Raw genomic sequence first — 25,920 nt, 5'->3', positions numbered from 1 at the left:
ATTCTTTTGGCCAAATCCAGTCCCTGATGCTTGAGATGGATCAGATCTAGATCCCACAACAGTGAACACTAGCCTCTGACAGAATTCTTCCACATCTTCCAAGTCTTTATAGAAGCAGACACAAAGACAATGATGTACCTGTTCTGCAGGCTTGGGGAGTCCAGCCCTCTGGGTTGAACATCTAGTTTACAGAATCCTCCAGAAATATCTGGACACAGGAGCTGTGTCTCCAGATCTGCAGCACCACCTCAAAGGGTACATGCTTCAGGGCTTGCTAGGGTTTTTGTTTTTTTTTTTCTTTTTTGAGATGGAGTCTTGCTCTGTTGCCGAGGCTGGAGTGCAGTGGTGTGATCTCAGCTCCCTACAACCTCTGCCTCCCAGTTTCAAGCGATTCTCCTGACTCAGCCTCCACAGTAGCTGGGACTACAGGCATGTGCCACCGTACCTGGGTAACTTTTGTATTTTTAGTAGAGACGAGGTTTTGCCATATTGGCCAGACTGGTCTCGAACTCCTGATCTCAAGTGATCTGCCTGCCTTGGCCTCCCAAAGTGCTGGGATTACAGGCGTGAGCCACTGTACCCAGACTAGATTTTTAAATCTCATCCATACAAGGGAAGAAGTACCTGCTAGTTATTTTTAGCCAATCCACCTATCTTGAACACCGTTCATTTCACCAATGAATTAAATCATTTCTAATATGTATTTATTCTAGAGTTCATTTATTATGCTAATTAACAAATTCTCTGACGTGGACTATCAGATGGGCCTCAAGACTATGGGCTCTTTCAAATGCTCACTAACCACACTTGGAGTGTGTATTCCTGATTATGATATTTCAGATGTTCACCAGGCACCCCTCTGGTATAGATTAAAATGAACTAAAACACATACATTTCACATTCTTTCAGCAGAAGCCTTTAAAGTAAGCTCTAGAACTGACTTTGCACCAGATCCCCCAGGGGGCTCAGTGAGCGGGAGCCACTGGAAGGGAGGTCCTGAGTGTCACCATACCCACATCTCCCATGGGCCTGGCACCAAGAGCATGGAACATGCTCCATCTTGGCTGGAGAATGTGACCCAAAAGGGGACATGCCCACACTGTGGTGTGTTCCAAACGTGGACTCATTTTTAACTAAAGAAGTTTCTAGAAGGCCTAAGGGGAAGAAACACAACTCCTGGTTGTCTGAGAATATATCCAGAGCCAACGTCTTTGCCTTCTGAAAGGCAACAAGCACACGTAGGGCTGCCTTGCTTCAGGCCTCCCCGTTTTGCCCTGGTCCCGGGCACTGACTCAGCTCCCCTTCCCTTCAGGAGTCGGTGATGGAGGCAACGAGCTTGGAATGGGTAAAGTCAAGGAGGCTGTGAGGAGGCACATACGGCACGGGGATGTCATCGCCTGTGACGTGGAGGCTGACTTTGCCGTCATTGCTGGTGAGCACTCGGATGGCCGCCCAGTCCGGCCGGCTACCCAGGGTGAGGGATCCGGCTTGGAGTCTGACCAGACCAGAAGCTCTTCTCTGCGAGTAGTGCAGAGGACACCAGGGGAGGGAGGGGAGGTGGTGCTCAGTCTCTGACCTTTCATTCAGTCATTCAACAAACACTGACGGTGTGCCAGGCAGTGTTCTGAGCACCGGGGTTATAGCTGCAGTGACCGTGCTCCACAGAGCTCCCATTCTAGGACTGGGAGATAGAGAATGAGCCCTGACGAATAAACGCATCAGATGATTCTAAAGAGTAATGAGAGCTGTGGGGGCGATAGTACAGAGCTGAGAGAGGGTGATGGGAGGGCTACTTCAGACCAGTGGTCAGGAAGGCCTTTCTGAAGAGAGTCATCTGTGCTTTGATCTGCATGGACAGTAAGAAAACTATCTGGTAAGTGTTTGGAGGATGCAAGAAGCTTTCCACCTTTCCTTTCACCTACTTCTGCCATGGGCTTCCCTGCGCCTCCCACTGTTGCTCCTTTCCCACAGGACCCACCTTTCCTGTGTCCAGGTCCTTCTAGGTCTGGCCTCCTCCTTTGACCTCACCCCAAATTTCAAGAAAATTGGCAGATCCCCGAAAAAGGCTGTCTCCCACTTCATGATCATAGTCTGGAGAGGAGTGGAACCTTGTGGGAACCAGTGCCAGGGTGGGAAAACCTTTTTCGTAATTGAGAAATGGCTGGAGGCTCAGTACGGGCAAGTATGAGAGTTTAAAACTCCAGGGGACACAGTGGTCTGAGGGCCCTCGTGCTCTTGTGAGTTTTGCCTCTGGGCGCTCAACCAAGTTCTCACAATGAATATCAGAGAAAAATCCCCTCATTTGCATCGGGGGAGGGAAAAATGAGTCATTTTCAAGTAGGCCAGGGCATTCTCCTTCTTCTTCTTCTTTCTTCTTTCTTCTTCCTCCTCCTCCTCTTCTTCCTCTTCCTTTTCCTCCTCTTCCTCCTCCTCCTCTTCCTCTTCTTCCTCTTCCTCCTCTTCCTCTTCTTTTTTTTTTTTTTTTTTGAATGCTCTGTTGTCCGGGCTGGAGTGCACTTATGCCATCTTGGTCACTGCAACTTCCTGGGTTCAAGCAATTCTCCTGCCTCAGCCTCCCAAGTAGCTGGGATTACAGGTACATGCCACCACACCTGGATAATTTTTGTATTTTTAGTAGAAACAGGGTTTCACCATATTGGCCAGGCTGGTCTTGAACTCCTGCCTTCAAGTGATCTGCCCACCTCGGCCTCCCAAAGTGTTGGGATGACAGGCCTTAAATCTACCTGGGGAAAGGGAACTACCCAACCCCACCTCTCTTCAGCCTTCCACGTGGGAGAGGGACATACCCAATTCCAGCTCCCTCTAGCAATCTGTGCCACATAAGGGGGAGAGGACAAAACTGAAAAGCAGTGGTGAAGTTCACAGTCCAGGGCACAGGCTTACTAAAAGGCAGAGACCTAATCATAGGACTATAGAGCCCTTCCCCTCCCCGCCACATCTTACTGCCATCACTAAAGGTCCATTTGCTACAGTTCCTTTTTTTTTTCTTTTTTGAGACAGTCTCACTCTATCACCCAGGCTAGAGTGCAGTGACACGATCTCAGCTCACTGCAACTTCTGCCTCCTGGGTTCAAGCAATTCTTATGCCTCAGCCTCCCAAGTAACTGGAATTACAGGTGCGCACTACCACGCCTGGCTAATTTTTGTGTTTTTGGTAGAGACTGGGTTTTGCCATGTTGACCAGATGGTCTCAAACTCCTGACCTCAGGTGATCCACCCACCTCAGCCTCCCAAAGTGCTGGGATTACAGGCATGAGCCACTGTGCCTGGCCCAGCTGCAGTTGCTTTTACCAAGTAAATTATGTTGACCTTTCAACAACAAAAAAAGTTTACAAGATACACTGATAAGCAAAAACACAATTTGAAGAGAAGGAACAAACATGTCAGAAATGATGGGATTATCAGACCGGGAATTCTTTTAAAAGTATGATTAATATGAGACTTTAATATGGTAAAGTCTTAACTGCAAAAAGTAGGCAGCATGCAAGAAGAGATGGATAATGCAAGCAGAGACGTGGAAATTTTACAAAAGAATAAATAAGAAGTAGTAGATCAGCTGGGGCAACATGGCAAGATACCATCTCTATAAACAATTTAAAAATTAGCCAGGTGTGGTGGTGCATACCTGTAGTCCTGGCTACTTTGGGGGCTGAGGTGGGAGGATCACTTGAGCCCAGGAAGTTGAGGCTGCAGTGAGCTGTTACTGAGCCATTGCACTCCAGCCTGGATGACAGAGCAAGACCCTGTCTCAGGAAAAAAACAGACAAACAAAAAAGAGGAAGTAGTAGAGATCAATAACTCTGTAACAGAAGAACTGTGTTAGAGAAATGCAGAATGCCTTTGATGGGCTCATTAGTAGACCGGACATGGCTGTGGAAAGAGTCTCTGAGCTTCAAGATATCTCAACAAAAGCTGCCAAAACTGAAAAGCAAAGGGAAAAAGTGCTGGGGTGGGGGGAAAAACCCACAACAGATCAGAATATCCAAGAACTGTGGGACAACTACAAAAGGTATAACCTATATTACTGGGAATACTAGAAGGAGAAGAAAGAGAGCGATAAATAGCAGCATTTGAAGCAATAACAAATGAGAATTTCCCCCACATTAATGTCAGACACCAAACCATAGATCCAGGAAGCTGAGAGAACACTAAGGAGGATAAATGCCAAAAAGCTACATCTAGACATATCATATTCAAACTTCAGAACACCAAAGACAAAGGAAGAATTCTGAAAGAAGCCAGAGGCAGGTGGGGAAAAACACTTTACCTATACAGGAACAAAGGTAAAAATTACATTCATTTGACTTCTCTACAGAAACCCTATAAGCATGAAGAGACTGAACTATTTTTTTTCTTTCTTTTTTTTTTTTTGAGACTGAGTTTTGCTCTTGTTGCCGAGGTTGGAGTGCAATGGCGTGATCTTGGCTCACTGCAGCCTCCGCCTCCCGAGTTCAAGCGATTCTCCCGCCTCAGCCTCCCGAATAGCTGGGATTACAAGCATGCGCCACCACGCCTTGCTAATTTTGTATTTTTTTAGTAGAGGCGGGGTTTCTCCATGTTGGTCAGATTGGTCTTAAACTCCCGACCTCAGGTGCTTCCTCCTCCTTGGCCTCCCAAAGTGCTGCAATTACAGGAGAGAGCCACCGCACCTGTCCACCTTTAATCTTTACGTTACTGAACTATTTAAAGTATTGAGAGGTAGCAACCAACGCAGAATTCCATGCCCTGCAAAATTTGCTTTAGAAATAAAGGAGAAATAAAGACTATCAAACAAATAAAAATTGTGAGAATTTATTGCCACATCTGCCTTGCAAGATATGTTAGAAGAAATTCTTCAGAGAGAAGGAAAATTTTATTTGTCAGAGACTTGAATCTACATAAAGAAAGGAAGAGTATCAGTGAATAAGTGAGGGTAAAATAAAAATTTTCATATTTATTTTTGACCTAAGAGATACCAGTTTATTCACAATAACAGCACAAAATAATAGCAGTGCATTCCATTATATATGCCGTATGTGTATATATATGCTGATATATGTTTGTGTATGAGTGACCCAAATGACAGGCTGGGCACAGTGGCTCATACCTGTAATCGTAGCACTTTGGGAGGCCGAGGCGGGCAGATTGCTTGAGCCTAGAAGTTTGATACCAGCCTGGGCAACGTGGGGAAACCCCATCTCTACAAAAAATAGAAGAATTAGCTGAGCATGGTGGTGGATACCTGTAGTCCTAGCTACTCGGGAGGCTGAGATAGGAGGATCACCTGAGCCTGGGAGGTCAAGGCTGTGGTGAGCCATGATTGTGTCACTATACTACAGCCTGGGTGACAGAGTCAGACCCTGTCTCAAAAAAATAAAATAAGTGACATAAATGACAGCAATGGTACATGGAATGAGAGGGAAGAATTAGCAATATTTTGTTGTAAGTTGCTTGTGCTACCCCTGAAGTGGTATAGTGTTATTTCAAAGTGGACTTTGTTGTAAATGTGTGTTGCAAACTCTAGGGCACCCACTAAAAAACTAATTTGAAAAGTAGAATTTATATGCTAAGAAAGGAGAGAAAATAGAATCATATAAAATTCTCAGTTAAAACCACAAAAGGCAGAAAAAGTATAGAAGACCAAAATGGGGCCAGGTGCGGTGGCTCACACCTGTAATCCCAACATTTTGGGAGGCCAAGGCAGGTGGATCACCTGAGGTCAGGAGTTCGAGACCACTCTGGCCAACATGGTGAAATCCCGTCTCTACTAAAAATACAAAAGTTAGCCAGGAATGGTGGCTTATGCCTATAGTCCCTACTACTCAACAGGCTGAGGCAGGAGAATCGCTTGTACCCGGGAGGCAGAGGTTGCAGCGAGCCGAGATCATGCCACTGCACTCCAGCCTGGGGAACAGAGTGAGATTCGATCTCAAAACAACAAAACAAAAAACAAAACAGAAACATGGAACAAAGAACAAAGGCAATAAAGAAAACAGCAGCAAATACGGTAGCTACTAATCCAACTTATCAATAATGACCATAAACATCAATGCCACAGTGAACTTAAAAAAACAAGATTGAGGCCAGGCACAGTGGCTCACGCCTGTAATCCCAGCACTTAGAGGCCGAGGCCAGGTGGATCACAAGATCGAGACCATCCTGGCTAACACAGTGAAACCCTGTCTCTACTAAAAGTACAAAAAATTAGCTGGGCGTGGTGGCGGGCGCCTGTAATCCCAGCTACTGGGGAGGCTGAGGCAGGAGAATCGTTTTAACCTGGGAGGCACCACTGCACTCCAGCCTGGGTGAAAAAGCAATACTATGTCAAAAAAAAAAAAAAAAAAAAAGATTGAACTATATATTGTCTGCAAGAAATTCACTTTAGCTATAAAGACACTACATGTGTCTTTCTATTTAAACAGATTAGCAATAAAGAGATGGAGAAAGATATGCCATGTTAACACTAATGAAAAGAAAGCAGAAGTAGCTACATTAATTTCAGACATAGCAGACTTCAGAACAGGGAAAGTTATCAGGATAAAAAGGGGGATTACATAATGATAAAGGGGCCAATATTCAAAGAAGACATAACACGCCAGGCACAATGGTGCACGCCTGTAATCCCAGCATATTGAGAGGCTGAGGCAGGTGGATTGCTCCAGCCTAGAAGTTCAAGACCAGCCTGGACAACATGGTGAAACCCCATCTCTACAAAAAATACAGAAATTAGCTGGGCATGGTGGCATGTGCCTGTCGTCCCTGCTGTTCAGGAGGCTGAGGTGGGAGGATCACTTGAGCCCAAGAGGCAGAGGTTGCAGTGAGCCAAGATTGCACCAAAAAAAGTTGATAAGGAGGAGCATAACTGATAAAACTGCAAGGAAAAATAGACAAATTCACTATTACCGTTGGAGACTTCAACACCCCTGTATCAGAAATGGGCAGATCAGCCTGGGCAACATAGCAAGACCGTCTCTCTACAACAAAAGCAAAAAATTATCTGAGCATGGTGGTGTGCACCTGTAGTCCTAGCCTCTCAGGAGGCTGAGGCAGGTGGATTGCTTGAGTTTAGGAGTTGGAGGCTGCAGTCTGCTGTGGTTGTACCACTACACTCCAGCCTTGGCAATAGAGTGAGACTCTGCTCTAAAAAATAAAAATAAAATAATTTTTAGTTAAAAAATAAAAATCAAGTAATATAATCCATTGCATCAGTAGGCTAAAGAAGAAAAATCACATGTTCATGTCAATAGATACAGAAAAAGCATTTGACAAAAGCAACACCCATTCATGATAAAAACTTTCAGCAGACTAGAAATAGAAGGGGAACTTCCTCGACTTGATAAAGAACATCTACAAAAACTCTACAGCTAGCATCATTATTAATGGTGAGAAACTAGTTTTTCCACTAAGAGTAGGAAAAAGGCAATGATGTTCCCTCTTACCACTATTTTCAACATTGTATTGGAAGTGCTGCCTAATGCAATGAGACAAGAAAAAGAAATGTAATATATACAGATTGGGAAGGAAGAAATAAAATTGTCTTTGCTTGCAGATGGCATGATCGTCTGTGTAGAAAATTCAAAAGAATCAACAAAATCTCCTAGAACTAATAAGTGATTATAGCATGGTTGCAAGATACAAAGTTAAGTACTTTAATTGTATATGCCAGCAATGAACAAGTGGAATTTAAAATTAAAAACACATTACCATTTACATTAATCCCCCAAAATGAAATACTTAGGAATAAATCTACAAATATGAAGAAAAATACAAAACACTGATGAAGGGTATCAAAAAAGAACTATATCAATGGAGAGATATTCCATGTTCATGGATAAGAAGACTCGATATTGTCAAGATGTCAGTTCTGCCAACTTTATCAATAAATTTTATGTAGTCCCAATCAAAATCCCAGTAAGTTATTTTGTGGGTATCAACAACCTGATTCTAAAGTTTATATGAAGAGGCAAAAGATACAGAATAATAAACTGAATATTGAAAAAGAAGAACAAGATCAGATAACTGACACTACCTGACTTTAAGACTTACTGTAAAGCTACAGTATTCAAGGCAGTGTGGTATTGGTGAAAGAATAAATCGGTCGATGGAACAGAATAGGCAGCCCAGAAGTAGACCCACACAAATAGGACCACACAATATTTGACAAAGGAGCACAGGCAATGCAATGGAGCAAACGTAGTCTTTTCAACAAATGGTGCTGGAACTGGAACTACTGGACATCCACATGAGAAAAAATGAATCTAGACATATAGACCTTACATCCTTCGCAAGAATAAACTCAAAATGGATTATGGACTTAAACCTAAAACACAAAACTATAAAACTCCTATAAGATAACGTAGGAGAAAATTTGGATGAGCATGAATATGATTATGACTTCTTTTTATTTTAATTTTATTGATTGATTGAGACCGTGTCTTGCTCTGTTGCCCAGGCTGGAGTGCAGTGGCATGAACTCAGCTCACTGCAACCTCCACCTCCTGGGTTCAAGTGATTCTCCTGCCTTGGCCTCCCGAGTAGCTGGGATTACAGGCACATGCCAACATGCCTGGCTAATTTTTGTATTTTTTTAGTAGAGATGGGGTTTCACCATGTTGGCCACACTGGTCTCAAACTCCTGACCTCAAGTGATCCACCTGCCTCAGCTTCCGAAAGTGCTGGGATTACAGGCGTGAGCCACCATGTCTGGCTGATTATGACTTTTTAGATAACAACACCAAAGACATTATCCACGAAAGAAACAGTTGATAAGCTGGACTTCACTAAAGTTTCAAACTTCTGCCCTGCAAACGACAATGTTAAAAGAAGGAGAAGGCTGGGTGCAGTGACTCATAGCTATATAATCCTAACACTTTGGGAGACTAAGGCAGGAAGACCATTTGACGCTAGGAGTTTGAGACCAGCCTGGGCAATGTAGCGATAACTTGTCTCTACAAAAAAAGTTTTAAATATTAGCTGGGCTTAGTGATATCTCTGTGTCTGTTTCCCAGTTTTCAAATGGAGATAATAACAGTACTTACACCTCACAAGCTTCTTGTAAGGACTCCAGGAACTAGTCTGTGTAAGGCATTTATAACAGTGCCACATGTTGTAAATATTCAATCAAAGAGGATACTCTATTCCATTCAATATAAGATATCACTGATGGCCAGGCATAGTGGCTCATGCCTGTAATCCCAGCACTTTGGGCAGCCAAGGCAAGAGGATCACTTGAGTCCTAGAGTTCCAGGTTACAGTGAACTATGCTTGTGCCACTGCACTCTAGCCTGGGTGACAGAGTGAGACCCTGTCTTTATTTAAAAATTAAAAAAAAGGCCGGGCGCTGTGGCTCACGCCTGTAATCCCAGCACTTTGGGAGGCCGAGGCAGGCAGATCACGAGGTCAGGAGATCGAGACCATCCTGGCTAACACGGTGAAACCCCGTCTCTACTAAAAATACAAAAACTAGCCGGGCGTGGTGGCGGGCGCCTGTAGTCCCAGCTACTCAGGAGGCTGAGGCAGGAGAATGGCGTGAACCCAGGAGGCGGAGCCTGCAGTGAGCCGAGATCACGCCACTGCACTCCAGCCTGGGCGACAGAGCCAGACTCCGTCTCAAAAACAAATAAATAAATAAAATAAAAAATCCCAGCACTTTGGGAAGCCAAGGCAGGAGGGTCACTTGAGTCCAAGAGTTCCAGGTTACAGTGAGCTATGATTGTGCCGCTGCACTCCAGCCTGGGTGACAGAGTGAGACCCTGTCTTTATTAAAAAATTAAAAAAGCCAGGCATGGTAGCTCATACCTGTAATCCCAGCACTTTGGGAGGCCAAGACAGGTGGATCATTTGAGGCCAGGAGTTCAGGACCAGCCTGGCCAACATAGTAAAACTCCATCTCTACTAAAAATACAAAACTTAGCCAGGCATGTTGGTGTGCACCTGTAGACCCACCTACTTGGGAGGCTGAGGGAGGAGAATCGCTTGAACCCAGGAAGCGGAGGTTGCAGTGCGTTGAGATCATGCCACTGCACTCCAGCATAGGCAACAGAGCAAGACTCTGTCTTAAAAAAAGAAAACAAAATGTAATTGATGACAATAATTACCAATAATTTACATACTACTAAGAAAGGAAAACACAACCAATTATAACTGTAAGATACTATTAACTGTAAGTATCTTACAATTAATCTCAATCTGTAATCTCAATTGTAATCTCAATCTAATTATAATTGAGATTACAATTAATCTCAATCTGTAATCTGTAATCTCAATTTCAGAGAGGTAAGTGTAACAAAAGTACATCTTAAAATCAGTAAAATACAGTATTATTTTTAGCGCATGGTCTTTACCTGCCACATTTTGATATATGCCTTGTATTTTCATGCCACATGCCTTTGTACTCACTGAAGATTTTTTGTTTGTTTGTTTGTTTGTTTGATATGGAATCTTGGTCTGTTGCCCAGACTGGAGTGCAGTGGCACAATCTTGGCTCACTGCAACCTCCACCTCCCAGGTTCAAGTGGTTTTCCTGCCTCAGCCTCCTGAGTAGCTGGGATTACAGGCTCCTGCCAGCAAGCCCTCCTGATTTTTGTACTTTTAGTAGAGATGGGGTTTCACCATGTTGGCCAGGCTGGTCTCCAACTCCTGACCTCAGGTGATCTGCCCATTTTGACCTCCCGAAGTGCTGGGATTACAGGCGTGAGCCGCCGCGCCTGGCCAAGGGGGTTTTTGTTAGTTTTTTGTTTGTTTTTTTAAAACTGGAATTACTCCCATTCCTCCACCCCTCTTCTGGCAAAATTTTACCCAACCTACAAGGCCCATATTAAAAGACCCATTTTCTGTGAATCTTTCCTAAACCGGTCAGAATGAGTGCCCCCTCCTCATGCTCCCATAATCCTGCATGAACATCTCAGTCACAGTGACCCATGGCTGGCGGTGTGCACAGTCCCTCCTCTCCTGGACGGGAGTGACCTCTCTTTCGTGGTGCTCTGCACCTAGAGCTTAGCAGGGCCTTCATCAGTTCTTCTTCAACTGCATGGAGAACTCAAGCAGGTTTCAGGGAAGAGCCAAGGAGATGGTCCCAAAACTGGGGAATAAGCCCTTTGGGCCTGTGATGGAAAAAGAAGGGAAGCCTGAGGCTGATTTGGGAGTGATCTTTGAGCACGTGAAGAGGCCACGTGATCCAGCGTGACGGGGCTGTTTCCCGCCCTCTGAGGGTGGACTTCCATGTGGCACAGGGGACTCAGCTCGGCCAGAAGGGAGGGTTTCTCCATGTTGAGTGTTTTGGAATGGGTTTCTCGGGTTATTGCCTAAACCTTTTTTTCTGATGGTCATTAGCAGGGTATTAAGTAGTTTAGAGCAAGGGTTTTCAAACTTTAGCTTGAATCAGACTCACATAGAGGGTTTATCAAAACTCAGTCAGGTGCAACTATAATCCCGGCTACTTGGGAGGCTGAGGCAGGAGGATCACTTGAGCCCAGGAGTTTGAGGTTCTACCCCAATGAGCTATGATCATGCTAGCCTGGAGGACAGAGGGAGACCCCATCACTAAAAAAATTAAAAATAAAAATAGGCCGGGTGCAGTGGCTCATGTCTGTAATCCCATAACTTTGGGAGGCCGAGGTGGGTGGATCACAAGGTCATGAGTTTGAGACCAGCCTGTCCAATATGGTGAAACCCCGTCTCTTCTAAAAATATAAAAATTAGCTGGGCGTGGTGGCACACACCTGCAGTCCCAGCTGCTCAAGAGGCTGAGGCAGGATTGCTTGAACCCAGGAGGCAGAGGTTGCAGTGAGCCGAGATCACACCACTACACTCCAGCCTGGGCGACAGAGCAAGACTTCATCTCAAAAAATAATAATAATTATAAATAAAAATAAAGAAAATAAAGAAAATTCAGCTTGTTCCTCTCCCCTCCTTTCCTGCTGAGCTTTTTATTCAGTAGTTCTGGGCTGGGGCCAAAGAGTTCGTGTTTCTAGCAGATTCCCAGGTGATACTGGTGCTACGGGTCTGGGGACGAGTCCTGAAGATAGCTCTGCTTCCTAGAGGCAGGCTGACAGACACACGACTTTTCCAATTCCATGATGGAATCTTGTTTTGCTGTTTTAGGTGTTTCTAACTGGGGAGGCTATGCCTTGGCCTGCGCGCTCTACATCCTGTACTCATGTGCCGTCCACAGTCAGTACCTGAGGAAAGCAGTCGGACCCTCCAAGGCACCTGGAGATCGGGCCTGGACGCAGGCCCTCCCGTCAGTCATTAAGGTAACAAACCCCAGCCAGCCGCTCGCCTGGAAGCAGCTTTTACCCTGGATGAGCAGCAGGCCTGAGGTCCCAAGCCATAAGCCAAGGGCTGGCACCCTGCTGCCCCTCAAAAGCCAGAGGCAGAGCCAGCCTTGAAGCAGAGGTCTCCTGGATTGGGTGCCCTTTACACTACTCGTGGTCCTGAATCGTATGTCAGGCCTGATCCAAGTGACCATATTCCTTCTAGTTTGACTTTAGGTGAGTTGCTTAGCTTCTCTGAGCCTCATTTTCTTCATCTGTAAAATGGGTGCTGTCAGCATTGTTGAAGGAACCGAATGCTTGAAGTATCACCCATGGTGATACTTCATACTGGTAGTGGTGGGCAGGTGTCCTGTCAGCCTCCTGCAAGGAATACACCACCCAGTGAGGCCACTAAAACCTCCAGAATGAGTCAATCAGTCGTACTAAGGAAAGTGCTAAGGGGGACAGACAAGGTGGGAAGAGAATCCTGTGGGCTGGAGGCTGCAAGGAATAAGCCGGGTAGAAGGAGGGGAATCCCAGTGGGAGGAATGGGGGGAGCAGAGGCTTGGGAGATGAGGGCAGGCTTCGTGATGGTTTGGGGGAGATAGCTCTTGAGGTGGAGAGCAGGAGGCAAGGGGTGAGGCAAAAGTAGAAGAGGGCTTCAGACCCCAGGGCCCATAAGGAGGACGTCCATGAGACCCTGAAGCTGTTTGCACAATTGTTCCTGTACATGTATTTTTCTGGGCAAGACTCTGTGGTTTCATCAGATTCTTCAAGTAGTCTGGGGCCATTAAGAATCCCTGGTCCAACTGGGTGTGGTGACTCGTGTCTCTCAGTACTTTGGGAGGTCAAGGCAGGAGGATCACCTGAGCCCAGAAGTTCAAGAACAGCCTGGACAACATGGTGAGACCTCGTCTCTAGAAAAAAAATTTAAAAATTAGCCGGGCCCGGCAGCATGCACCTGTAGTCCCAGCTACCTGGGAGGCTGAAGTGGGAGGATCGCTTGAGCCCAGGAATCCAAGGCTGCAGTGAACTATGTTCACACCACTGCACTCCAGCCTTGGAGACAGAGGGAGACCCTGTCTCAAAAAAAAAAAAAAAAAGAGAGAATCCCTGGGAAGGGACAGATCATATTAGCTGGGCCCAAGAACACTGTGACTTTCTCCTGAGGACTCTCCCTGAGAGGCAGCAGCAGGTAGCTTTTGTCTGAGCTCCTCCAACTGCAGAGCCCATGCTCTGAAGTGTGTGCAGTTCTAGGTACGCTCTAGCCCAGTGCAGAGGAAGGCCATCAACGTGTGCCTGTCTAACTTATGTGAACTCACACATGCATATGGGGAAAATGCAAAAGAGAGGTGGCCAGCGCCCAGCACCCAAGCCTGAGCAGCAAGGTGGCAGCGGGACTGGCCCTTCCTTCCTTGGTCCTCAATTTCCATGGCCCTCGTAGAGCAAGCCCCGCCCCTAACACCAATTCCAGGCTCTAACCCGCCTCCTCTGGGGCTCCTCAAAGAGATGGGACCCGCCCCTCCTGGAGGAGAAGCTGGTGGACCAGACTTACGGGACATCCACAGTGCCTCAGTCCCTAACGGGACACCTGCTTGGAGAATCTTCCTGGGTAATTTGGACCTTGGGAAAATGGGGCCAAAGCTCTGACTTTCCATCTAAATCCTGGGTTAGATGTGACTCCACCTGTGAGCAGACAGCAGCCTGAGGGATTAGAGGTGGGTGTCGAAGGTTGTGGAAGAGGGTGTGGAAGGTCGGGGGAGATAGGAAGGCAAATCCAAGGGGCAGGAGGCTCCTGAGCACTGAGCCTGCAGAAGAGCCCGAGATTGGGTGGGCCATTGCTACAAGTCCCCTGCCAGTGGGCAGGCCCGATACCTCCCAACGCCTGCAGCCAGACATCTGCATTGCTGCCTCTTTTCTGTCTTTTTTTTTTTGAGGCAGAGTTTCACTCTTGTCACCCAGGCTGGAGTACAGTGGCACAATCTCGGCTCACTGCAACCTCCACCCGCCAAGTTCGAGCAATTCTCCTGCCTTAGCCTCTCGAGTAACTGGGATTACAGCTACCCGCCACCATGCCTGGCTAATTTTTTTTTATATTTTTAGTAGAGACAGGATTTCACCAAGTTGGCAAGGCTGGTCTTGAACTCCTGACCTCAGGTGATCCACCTGCCTCAGCCTCCCAAAGTGCTGGGATTCCAGGCGTGAACCACCACGCCCAGGCTCTTTTCTGTCTTTCTTTTCTGTTGTCTTGCACCTGTCTCTTCCCTTTTTCCTTCTGTCTGTCTCTCCCTCTCTGTTTCTCTGTGTCTTTTTCCTTCCTGCTTCTGGCGTCTTTTTCTTCCCAGCACCTGCCTGGATTGGTGGTGTCATTCCCATTTTACAGACAAGGGAGCTGGGGCTCTGAGAAGCTGGTGGCTTGCCTGAGACCACCCAGCTGAGAGGCAGAGCTGGGATCTGAGTCTAGGTCTCTGTGACTCCGTTCTCTGGGCTTTTCCCAATACCGCTCAGAAGTGTCCCAGTTCCTGGTAGTGCCAGGGAAGAGGGATGGGGGAGGGGGAGCTCAGGCAGCTGTGGTGACATTTTCAGAGGGAAATGGTCTGCCCTCGAGGGGCCCAGAGGGCCTTTTGTGCTTTCTTTATACTTCCTGGATCTGAACTGGAAAAAAACACGCATGGGCTGCTTCACACATGATTCCTGATTCACGCAGACACAAAAGAACAAATCCAGCCAAAGAAATCCACACACCCAACATGCAATGGAAACTTTGCCTTCTGCATTTCTACCCAGTCCTTCATAAATTGATTAATAATGTACCACCCTTATAAAGAACATAAAATGGGGATTTTTTTTTCTTTTTTGAGACAGAGTCTCGCTGTGTCACCCAGGCTGGAGTATAGTGGAGCAATCTCGGCTCACTGCAACCTCTGCCTCCCAGCTTTGAGCGATTCTCCTGCCTCAGGCTCCTGAGTAGCTGGGATTACAGATGCACGCCACCACACCTGGCTAATTTTTGTATTTTTAGTAGTGACAGGGTTTCACCATGTTGGCCAGGCTGGTCTTGAACTCCTGAGTTAAAGTGATCTGCCTCAGCCTCGGCCTCCCAAAGTGCTGGGAATACAGGTGTGAGCCACCGTGCCTGGCCTAAAATGGGGATTTTTAAAAGCAAAAGCACAAACACATGTTTGTTGAGCCCCTCTCCTGGGCCAGGCCCAAGCTTGCTCTAGGGGACAATGAGGAGTCTCCCTGGGTGGGGGACTCAGAGTCCACTGGGGAGACTACACGTGACAGGCAGTTTCAGGAGCCAAGGTGTAATGGGCACAGTAAGCTTCAGTGGGAGGCCGGGCGTGGTGGCTCTCACCTGTATTCCCAGAACTTTGGGAGGCTGAGGCGGGCGGATCACTTGAGGCCAGGAGTTCAAGACCAGCCTGGCCAATATGGTGAAACCCCATCTCTACTGAAAATACAAAAATTAGCCAGGCGTGGTGGTGGGCGCCTTTAGTCCCAGCTATTCGAGAGGCTGAGACATGAGAATCATTTGAACTTGGGAGGCGGAGATTACAGTGAGCCATGATGACGCCACTGCACTCCAGTCTGGATGACAGAGTGAGACTCTGTCTCAAAAAAAAAAAAAAAATTTTTTTAATTTTAAAAAAGCTTCTGTGGGAGCACAGAAAACAGTGCTTAGCTCAGAGAGTTCAGGGAAGGCTGCCTGGAGGAGGTGGCACTGAGCTGTCTTGAGGAGTGAGTAGGATATAAGTAGCCAGGTAAGGAAGGGTGGAAAACGCCTTCTAGGCAGCAGAAACCACATAAGCAAAGGTATGGGGACATGAAGCCATACAGTGTGCAGGTGAAATAGCTAGAATCTAGAATAGCTAGAGTTCTGCGGGTCACTACGTGGGGGTCCTTGAGTCATCTAGAGATGCTGGGCAGAGCTGTGGCCTGAGCTAGTGGCAAAGCTTGATTGGTTGGGGCAGAGAAATGTCCCACAGCTCTGCTCAGTGAGTTGCATTTGGGGACACGGGTTCTTAGGGATCTGACTGTGAGTGTGGTAGAAGTGGGCACCTTGCCGAGGAGGCCAGGGAAGGTGGACACCACTACCCAGGCACACCTTGCCCACTCTGGCTCTTGGCCCAGGGGAGCCTCAGAGTGAGGGAGAGGCAGTGCCCTTGGGTTGTACTTGAGGGTAAGCATTCCTCAGACGTCATCAAGAGCCAATTGATGACACTTTACAGGGACACTCAGGTGGTACCTGCAAGGGCTGATAAGGAGGGCTTGGAGCTAAGGAGCTGGAGAACTTGGTCTTTCTCAGCTTGGGGGCCAAGATGCTGCCGTTTGGCAGGGAAACAGAGCTCTGGGCAGGGGTGGGTCCCTGGGAGGGACTGAAGGCCTCCAAGGATGAGGCCTTGGGAAGCCCCGTCATGGGGCCGTCTTCCCCTCAGCCTGATGGAGGCCTCAGACAGCAGACAGCCAGGCCAGCTCTGCCTGGATGCTGGTCTGGATTAGGGCCACTCTCTTCTCTGTACGTCTATAGTTTGTAGACTTCTCTGTTTCCTAGGACCAAGTCCTTTATAAAAACATCCGGCCTGCCTTGGGTGAGTGAAGTGGTGGTTAGGAAGGTCACAGGCCCTGACTGACTGCCTGGTTCAAGTCCTGGCTCCACCCACTTCAGCCTTGAGCAAGTCTCCAACCTCAGCATTCCTCAGTTTCCTCGAGTAGGGTCATAACAGATCTACTTTTTGGGTGATTGGAAGATGAAATGAGTCCCTTTGTGTAAAGCACCTGGCATAGTGTCTGGCATGGATTAGTAGTAAGTGTTCAATAAATGCCAGCCATCATTATCATCATCATCCTTCTTATCATGACAAGGTCCTTTCTTTACTTCAGTCAGGCTGGGGCAGCTGTCAGGGTGTGATAGTGGCAGCAGGTGGCCTATGCCAAGGAGAGCTCCCATAGCCAGAGCAGAAGGAGGTGAAGGCCAAGACAGAGCTGGGGCCTCCAGATGCCGTGTGGTGTCACATGGGACTGCCTGTCTTTCCCTGTGTGGCCAGGAGGCAGATGGAGCTATTTCTCCCGCTGCCACACTCCCCAGCCCGGCCCAGGCAGCCAGCTCCCCCCTGCCTATTGCAAGGTGAGACCATGATTATACCAGCCCCATCTTGCTCCACAGGAAGCCTCAGCACCACATTCCCGCCCGCCTCGTCATTGCCTGTGCCAGAGCCCAGGGCCAAGGGAGTGCCTCATCTCACATCCCAGCCCATCTCATGCCAGCCCTTTACAAGAGATCACAAAGAAGAGGCACTCCCTGGGAGGGGTGAGCCAATGCCAGGAAGCTGATGCCTGGGCAGGAAAGAGGCTAAGGAGACATGGGGCTCATGGTATAAACAAATACCAGGAAAGGTTTCCTGGACTTCCCCCACCTCAACCCAGTACTTGGGGAAGAGGAACACAGCAGCTGGGCCTGTTTTGCATCACTGCCTTGAAGTGGAGGCTGAAGGGGGCTGCCTGAGGGCTCTGGTCAGTCTCCCAGCCCCTCTCTGCTCCATCTCGGCTCCAGGGCAGTTACTGAGCACCCATGGTGAGCATGGATGTGCAATATTCCATCAGCCCAGGGCATAGCAGCCATGTGGGTTGGGGAAACAGAAGAGGACCCTGTTATTCACATGCCCAGTGGTAGGCAGGGAGTGAGGAGCCAAAGAGTGAGAGCTCTTGGAGGAACAAATGATGACTTATTTGTCCCTACTTCAGGGCCTGGCCCAGGGAAGGCACTCAGGAAATGTTGGATGGAGAGATGATGAATGCATGGATGGATGGTAGGAGGGATGGAGGGTTGGAGGGATGGATGGATGATGGATGGATGGATGGAGGGATGGATGCATGGATGGATGGGTGGATGGAGGGATGGATGCATGGATGGAGGGATGAATGGATAATGGATGGATGCATGGTTTGATGGATGGATGGGTGGATGCAGGGATGGATGGATAATGGATGGATGATGGATGGATGTATGGGTGGGTAGATGGGTGGGTGCATGGATGGATGGATAGATGGGTGGGTAGGTGGGTGGATGGAGGGATGGAGGGAGGGATGGATGCATAGATGGATGCATGCATGGATGGATGGATAGATGGGTGAGCAGATGGAAGGATGAATGCTTTGATGGATGGATGGTGCAGAGAGGCAGGAATAGCCTTGGGCCTCATTCTGGGCTCCCATTCTCTTTCAGCACTTTCATTCTCCCTACTATTCTTTATAACTTATTTTTGTTAAAGTATAATTAACATACAATAGTGTGTACACCTTAAGTGTACAGTTGGATGAATTCTTACATAGGTATACACCCTTGCAACCACCACCAAGATTAAGACACAAAACAGTTCCAACTTCCCAGAAGGCACCCCACTTTGAACAGCATCATCACCTCCCATAAATATCCACCCACCATGCTCCCATTGTGACTTAATAGCAAGCACCCGTACACTCAGCCTCTACACACTCAGCATCCGCACACTCAGCAATCCTGGGGCCTCTGTCCCCATCCAAGCCCTGTCTACTCTCCGTCACTTGGGTCCTTCATTCCTCTCCTGCTCTGTTGTCTCAGCCTGGACTGGTGCAGTGGCCTCCGGGCCCCCTGCCCTCCAGCTGCTACCTGGTGATTCTCTTCCACCACTGTTACCACCTCTGCCTCTTAGAAGATGGCATGGTCATTCCGTGATTCTTGGAAATCACTGGGCTATTGGCCCAGCTGGTCCCTGTGTCTCTTAGAGGCTGGGTGCCAGTCAGCTCCAAACCTGTTGGCTGATCACGTGCACCCTGAGTACCCCACAGCCCTTCCTGGAGGCCAGAAGGATGAGAATGGTGAGGGAAAACAGTGTACTATGAGGAAATGGCCCCAGGAGTCCCAGAAACATTCCCCCATAAAGAGAGGATATGACCAGTGGAGAAGAGAAGCGAGAGGAAAAAGCCCAAACAAAGGGCGGGAAATGCCATTCTGGGTGGGTAGCTCCTGAGAAGGGACTGTTGGACAAAGGCCACATGTGAAAGTGGAAATGATTTAGGGCCCCCCTCCCACAGAGGAACATCCTTCTTGGCCCCCAGGGCAGAACAGAAATGCAGGCTCTCAGGCCAGCTGTGAAGAGACAGTTTGCAGTTGACATTTGCCAATGCTTTCTTTATTATTTAGAAAAAGTTATCAGTGAGTGACCCTCCAGGGCTCTCAGCTGGCTCATTTTTATTCTTTCATCACCTCTGATCCTAGTTGCCCCTTGTCTTAGCTCAAGCTGCTATTAAATAAAAAATGCTATAGACTAGGTGGCTTGAACAACAGAAATTTAGTTATCACAGTTCTAGAGGCTGGAAAGTCCAACATCAAGGTGCCAGTAGTTTTGATTCACTGGTGGGGACTCTGTTCCTGGCTTACAGATGGCCGCCTTCTTACTGCGTCTGCATATGGTGGAGAGAGCGAGAGCTCTGGTTTCTCTTTTTCTTATAAGAGCACTTATCCCATCATGAGGCCTCACTCTCATGACCTCATCTCAACCTTATTACCTCCCAAAGACCCCACTTTCAAATTCCAACAACTGAGGATTAGGTTCAGCATACAAAATTTGGGGGTACATATTCAGTCCATAACACCCCTTCTCCAGAAAATGTTCCCTGAGCCATGCCAATAAGCTGGGTTGGGTGCCCCTGCTCTGTGCTGTGACATCCTGTACTATGACTACCTGATTACTCATCTAGACTATGAACTCCATGGGGCAGGAACCATGTCACATTCACCACTGTATCCCTGGTTCAGGGCCTGGCACATACACAGCAGGTGTTCAGTAAACCTTTGATCAATGGTGGGATGAATAAGCTAATGCCTGAGCAGGGAGAGAGCCTTGTTATATCTGTCCTAATGTCGTGTTCTAGATTCCTTAGGTTCCTTCCTCTCACCTCCTGCCTTTGTTTGTGGAGGAGGAAGAAGACAGGGAGGAGGAAGAGGCGGAAGAGGAGGAGGAGGAGGGAGAAGAGGAAGGATGTGTTTGACTTGCTTTATGCATTCACTTAAGACTCACTGTCCTTAGGGGAACTTGAGCTGTTCACTAGGGACAGACACATTAGTGGCTTAGGCAAGTGGTTCTTTGGGACTTTATTTTTGGAAGGAGGGGGATGGAAGAGGATCAAACCACTTTTTTTTTTTTTTTTACCAGCAGGAAAGCAAAGGGAGAAAGCTCTAGGCTAAATGCCAGAAGACCTAGCTCTGCCAATAAAATCAGCCTCATTTTGTGAATACCTATTGTGTGCCAAGGACCCTGCTAGGTGCTTTGCTTGCACTTAATCCTCAGAACAACCCTCTAAAGGAGGTGGGATGAGTACTTTTATCATCACCCTCCCCATTTTACAGATAAGCACGCTGAGGCACAGAAAAGTTAAAATTCCTGCCAGGAAAGACTCAAGTCAGATCTGTCTGAGCCCCAGACCACTCTGCCTGCTAGGCCCTGGGCTGCGGCTTCAGGATGGGGGCTTGTATTCTCTGTGGCTCTGCTACACCTAGATGCTCCCACTCCCACAGTCACACTGGTCATGTCTAGAAGGCAACAGCAGCAGGATTTGGCACGTGCCCCACATTAGGCTAACAGAGGTCGCAGAAGAAATGGGGGCCTTTGGCACAGAGACCATTGGCAGATAATCCAGGGCTGGGAGGAACTGATTGGCAGGAAGTAGCCTGCACTGCACCTGCAGGAGGAGTGAATCTTCGGGGCTAAGGAAATGCAGGCTAGCCGGGCGCAGTGATGTGCACCTATAGTCCCAGCTAGTCAGGAGGCTGAGACAGAAGAATCACTTGACGCCAGGAGTTCGATACCAGTCTGGGCAACATAGCAAGACTCCATCTCTAAAAATGGACAAACTAAGAAACCGTATGTTTCCATTAAAGCATATTTAGTTACATAACAGTAACTACCAAAAGAAGCAGCCCAAACTATTCCCCTGATTGCTTCTGGGGAGTGGATTTGGGGGCCAATGAGCTATGATGGAGGACACTGTTATTTTTCATGACTTTTCCAATGGTATTAATATTTTAAACCAAAATTTTACTTTTTAAAAAAGCAAGTATGTCAAGGCAAAGGATCCTTCTCACTTATAAATGTGTATAAATGAAATTTCTTTTTCCTCTCCCTCCACTCCTATTTCTGCCCCATTTTTTTCCAGGAAGAAAAAATGCTGGGCATCTTGGTGCAGCACAGAGTCCGGAGTGGCGTCTCAGGCGTCGTGGGCATGGAGGTGGATGGGCTGCCCTTCCACAACACCCACGCCGAGATGATCCAGAAGCTGGTGGACGTCACCAGGGCGCAGGTGTAACCGTCCATGTTCCGTGTGAGCAGGGTCCCTACCAGTGGGCAGTTCTGCATCCGGGGAGAATGCAGCTGCTTCTGGCCACAATCCTGCTAGTAAACACTGGTCTTCGGTAAGCAATGAACGCTCGCCTGGCCTGGGAAACTGCATGCCCACTTTCTGGGAGGGGTTAGTGCAAGTGCCATGGACAAAGGACAACATTTCTCTGGGGCTTGCCACAGGACAGTGCCTAAGACTCTCAAGGCATTGATTTCAACCCTCCTTCACGCTGGCTTCTTCAGGCCACCCCCGTGGTCTCCTGCGAGAATCTTCTCGACAGTTACTTCTGGGGACACTTGTGAGCAATTAACTGTCAGGCAGAGCATGAGAACAAATATTCCCAGGCCATGTAGGATACTCCAGACTCCAGTCATCCTCCCTCATCCGTGGTTTCTGTTAATCGTGGTCTCGGTTACTTATGGCCAACTGCAGACCGAAAATACTAAGTGAAAGATTTCAGAAATAAACAACTCCTAAGTTTTAAATTGTGTACTGTTCTGAATATTGTGATGAAATCTCGCACCATCCTGCTCCATCCTACCTAGGACATGAATCCTCCCTTTGTCCAGGGTACCAGTGCTGTATACACCACCCGCCTGCTAGTCACTCAGCAGGTGATCAGATCCACTGTCATGGTATTGCAGTGCTTATATTCAAGTCCCTCTTATTTGACTTAATAATGTCCTCAAAGTGCAAGAGCAGGGATGCTGGCAATTTGGATATGCCAAAGAGAGGCCATAAAGGGCTTCCTTTAAGTGAAAAGGTGCAAGTTCTTGACTTAATAAAGAAAAAGTTCATATATTGAGGCTACTAAGATCTATGGTAAGAATGAATTTTCTATCCATGAAATTGAGAAGGAGGCCGGGCGTGGTGGCTCACTCCTATAATCCCAGCAGTTTGGGAGGCTGAAGCGGGCAGATCACTTGAGCTCAGGAGTTTAAGACTGGCCTGAACAACATAGTTAAACCCTGTCTCTACCAAAAATAGAAAAAATTAGCCAGGCCTGGTGGCGGGTGTCTGTAATCCCAGCTACTCGGGAGACTGAGGCGGGAGAATCGCTTGAAACCAGGAGATGGAGGTTGCAGTAAGCCAGGATCGAGCCACTGCACTCCAGCCTGGGCGACCGAGTGAGACTCTTTAAAAACAAAACAAAACAAAAAAAGAAAAAAAAAAAAAAAGGCCGGGCGTGGTGGCTCAAGCCTGTAATCCCAGCACTTTGGGAGGCCGAGATGGGCGGATCACAAGGTCAGGAGATGACCATCCTGGCTAACACCGTGAAACCCCATCTCTACTAAAAAATACAAAAAAATAGCCGGGCGAGGTGGCGGGCGCCTGTAGTCCCAGCTACACGGGAGGCTGAGGCAGGAGAATGGCGTAAACCCGGGAGGCGGAGCTTGCAGTGAGCTGAGATCCGGCCACTGCGCTCCAGGCTGGGCAACAGAGCGAGACTCCATCTCAAAAAAAAAAAAAAGCCAGGCGCTGTAGCTCATGCCTGTAATCCCAGCACTTTGGGAGGCCGAGGCGGGCAGATCACTTGAGCTCAGGAGTTTGAGACTGGCCTGGGCAACATGATAAAACCCCATCTCTACCAAAAATAGAAAAAATTAGCTGGGTGTAGTGGTGGGTGTCTGTAATGCCAGCTACTCGGGAGACTGAGGCGGGAGAATTGCTTGAAACCAGGAGATGGAGGTTGCAGTGAGCCGAGATCACACCACTGCACTCCAGCCTGGGCGACAGAGCGAGACTGTCTCAAAACAAACAAACAAAACGAAAAGAAAGAGAGAAGGAGGCCGGGCGCGGTGGCTCAAGCCTGTAATCCCAGCACTTTGGGAGGCCGAGATGGGCAAATCACGAGGTCAGGAGATCAAGACCATCCTGGCTAACCCAGTGAAACCCCATCTCTACTAAAAAATACAAAAAACTAGCCGGGCGAGGTGGCGGGCGCCTGTAGTCCCAGCTACTCGGGAGGCTGAGGCAGGAGAATGGTGTAAACCCGGGAGGCGGAGCTTGCAGTGAGCTGAGATCTGGCCACTGCACTCCAGCCTGGGCGACACAGCGAGACTCCGTCTCAAAAAAAAAAAAAAGAGAAGGAAAAAGAAACGTGTACTAGTTTTGTTGTCAAACTTCAAGCTGCAAAAGTTCTGGCCACAATGTGTGGTAAGTGATTAGTTAAGAGGGAAAAGGCATTACATGTGTGGGTGGAAGACGTGAACAGAAACGTGTTCCAACTGACAGCAGTCGAGTTCAGTACTATCTACTGGGATCTTGGAACATATTCCCTGCGATGAGGGGATATTATTATGATTAGGACATAGTCAAGCAGCCATGCATGGTGGCTCACACCTGTGATCTCAACATTTTGGGAGGCCAAGGCGGGAGGATCCCGTGGGCCCAGAAGTTTGAGACCAGCTTGGACAACATAGTGAAATTCCATCTCTACAAAAAAAGTGTTTAAAATTTGCCAGGCATGGTGGTATGTACCTGTAGTCCCAGCTACTCATAGGGCTAAGGTGGGAGGATCACTTGAGCCCAGGAGTTTGAGGCTGCAGTGAGCTGTGATCACACCGCTGTACTCCAGCGTGGGTGACGTAGCAAGACCTTGTCTCAAAAAAGGAAAATGGTAAAATGTACAAATGTAGAATATATATTTACAAAGTTTTTGGGCTTTACAGAAGATTTACTCCTACCACCACCAAAATATTTATACCTTTGAAATTTTTTTCCAAACAGCATTTTACTAAGGCCAAAAGGTGCGAGGTCTGTCTGTAAGCCAGGCTGGGGAATGCAATGGCCGTCAGCTCACTACAACTCCGCCAATTTACACCAATCTCAACCTCCCAAGTAACTGGGACTGGCGCTCCCGCTCATAGGCCTGTTGCAATGAAAGTTCACCATCGCTTTCAGGATAGTCTTATTCTCGACCTGTCGTCTCGGCCTCCCAAAGTGCTAAGTTGAGCTTAATCCCTACCCGGCAACTAAGGTCGCTTTGAAGAGCCTAACGTTTATCACCATAGCTGCCCCTCACCTCACCCTGACACTATTCCACCTCCTCTCTATCTGCTCCCTTGCACCCCCTGAGCCCAGACCCTTGTGTAGGAGGACAGCCTCACCCTGTGGGTGAGTCAGGCCCGTCCAGTGCTCGGGTGGCTCAGAGTCCTCCTGAACAACTCCAATCACTTGCCCTTATCTCTTTCACAAGCTCCCACTGCACAGTGCCCAACAACATTAGAAACTGAGTCACTGACAGTGTCCCATTACACTCTTACAATATCCTGTGCTGGTTGCACTGCTGAGTGACAGCTGACTCACCCAGATCAGGGGAGTCCAGCTTGGCAGCCATGACCCCAAATGTTTGTTGAACCTGCTTAGTTTTCCTTCATTTCCTTAAACAGGTTGAGTTTCATTCTTTAAGGAGCAACAGTTGTGAGAACAGAACACAGGGTGAAAATGAACCCTGCATTGTATACGCAGCAGTTAAGCATTAGGATATAGCACAGTGGTTCTGGGACTGACTGCAGTTCTCCCTATGCAGGGGTGTGATGCAGCCCTGGGCGGAAGCCGCTGGGGTTGGGGCTCTCCAGGTCTCCCTTGTCATTCTAGGGGAGTTCCCACCGGCAGGGGCTGTGCTCATGCTGGTGCAGCAGCAGGGCTGACACCTCCGACATCCTGAGAACTCAGCCACATGGGCCTCTGTGGCATCTCATGGCTCGGTGAAGCCACCTCAGCTCTGCAGCCTCCCTGCTCATGTGTCCTCCGATTAGGATTTTTGTCCCTGATTTGGGACTGCAGAGTTCCAGGTAGCAAGGGCCTCTGAGAGTGTACCCCGACCTTTCTGCAATCTTTTTTTTTTTTTTTGAGATGGAGTCTCGCTCTGTCGCCCAGACTGGAGTGCAGTGGTGCGATCTCGGCTCACTGCAAGCTCCACCTCCCAGATTCACACCATTCTCCTGCCTCAGCCTCCCGAGTAGCTGGGACTACAGTCACCTGCCACCATGCCCAGCTAATTTTTGTATTTTTAGTAGGGACGGGGTTTCACCTTGTTAGCCAGGATGGTCTTGATCTCCTGACCTCATGATCTGCCCATCTCGGCCTCCCAAAGTGCAGGGATTACAGGCGTGAGCCACCACGCGTGGCCTGTTTCTGCGATCTTGATGTCTAGAAGAGAGAAGTCCTCACTATGGTCAAGCTGCCAGCACGCTTCTAACTCATGTTTTGGGGGAAGACACAAATGGGCCTTTAGTTTTGCAGTAGTAACAGCAGAATTCTCTTCTGGCATGGAGGAGTCTGA

General features: G+C 48.0%; 1 protein-coding gene across 7 annotated transcripts in view; it reads left to right on the top strand.

Annotated features, from left to right (window-relative positions):
• The window catches only part of DGLUCY (D-glutamate cyclase), a 159,114-nt gene extending 136,997 nt beyond the window's left edge, over window positions 1-22,117 (top strand). For all 7 annotated transcript variants that reach the window (XM_031667908.1, XM_031667907.1, XM_009212136.3 and 4 more), the window contains 3 exons: window positions 1,313-1,432; window positions 12,103-12,254; window positions 21,450-22,117. In XM_031667908.1, the coding sequence (XP_031523768.1) occupies window positions 1,313-1,432; window positions 12,103-12,254; window positions 21,450-21,599 (422 nt within the window). In that variant the 3' untranslated portion in view covers window positions 21,600-22,117. The remainder of the gene's footprint in view (window positions 1-1,312; window positions 1,433-12,102; window positions 12,255-21,449) is intronic.
• Window positions 22,118-25,920: the final 3,803 nt, after the last annotated feature.

Source organism: Papio anubis, chromosome 7, assembly GCF_008728515.1.
Source record: "Papio anubis isolate 15944 chromosome 7, Panubis1.0, whole genome shotgun sequence".
In the NCBI taxonomy this organism is placed as follows: Eukaryota; Metazoa; Chordata; class Mammalia; order Primates; family Cercopithecidae; genus Papio; species Papio anubis.
This window is presented reverse-complemented; position numbering and strand designations above follow the sequence as displayed.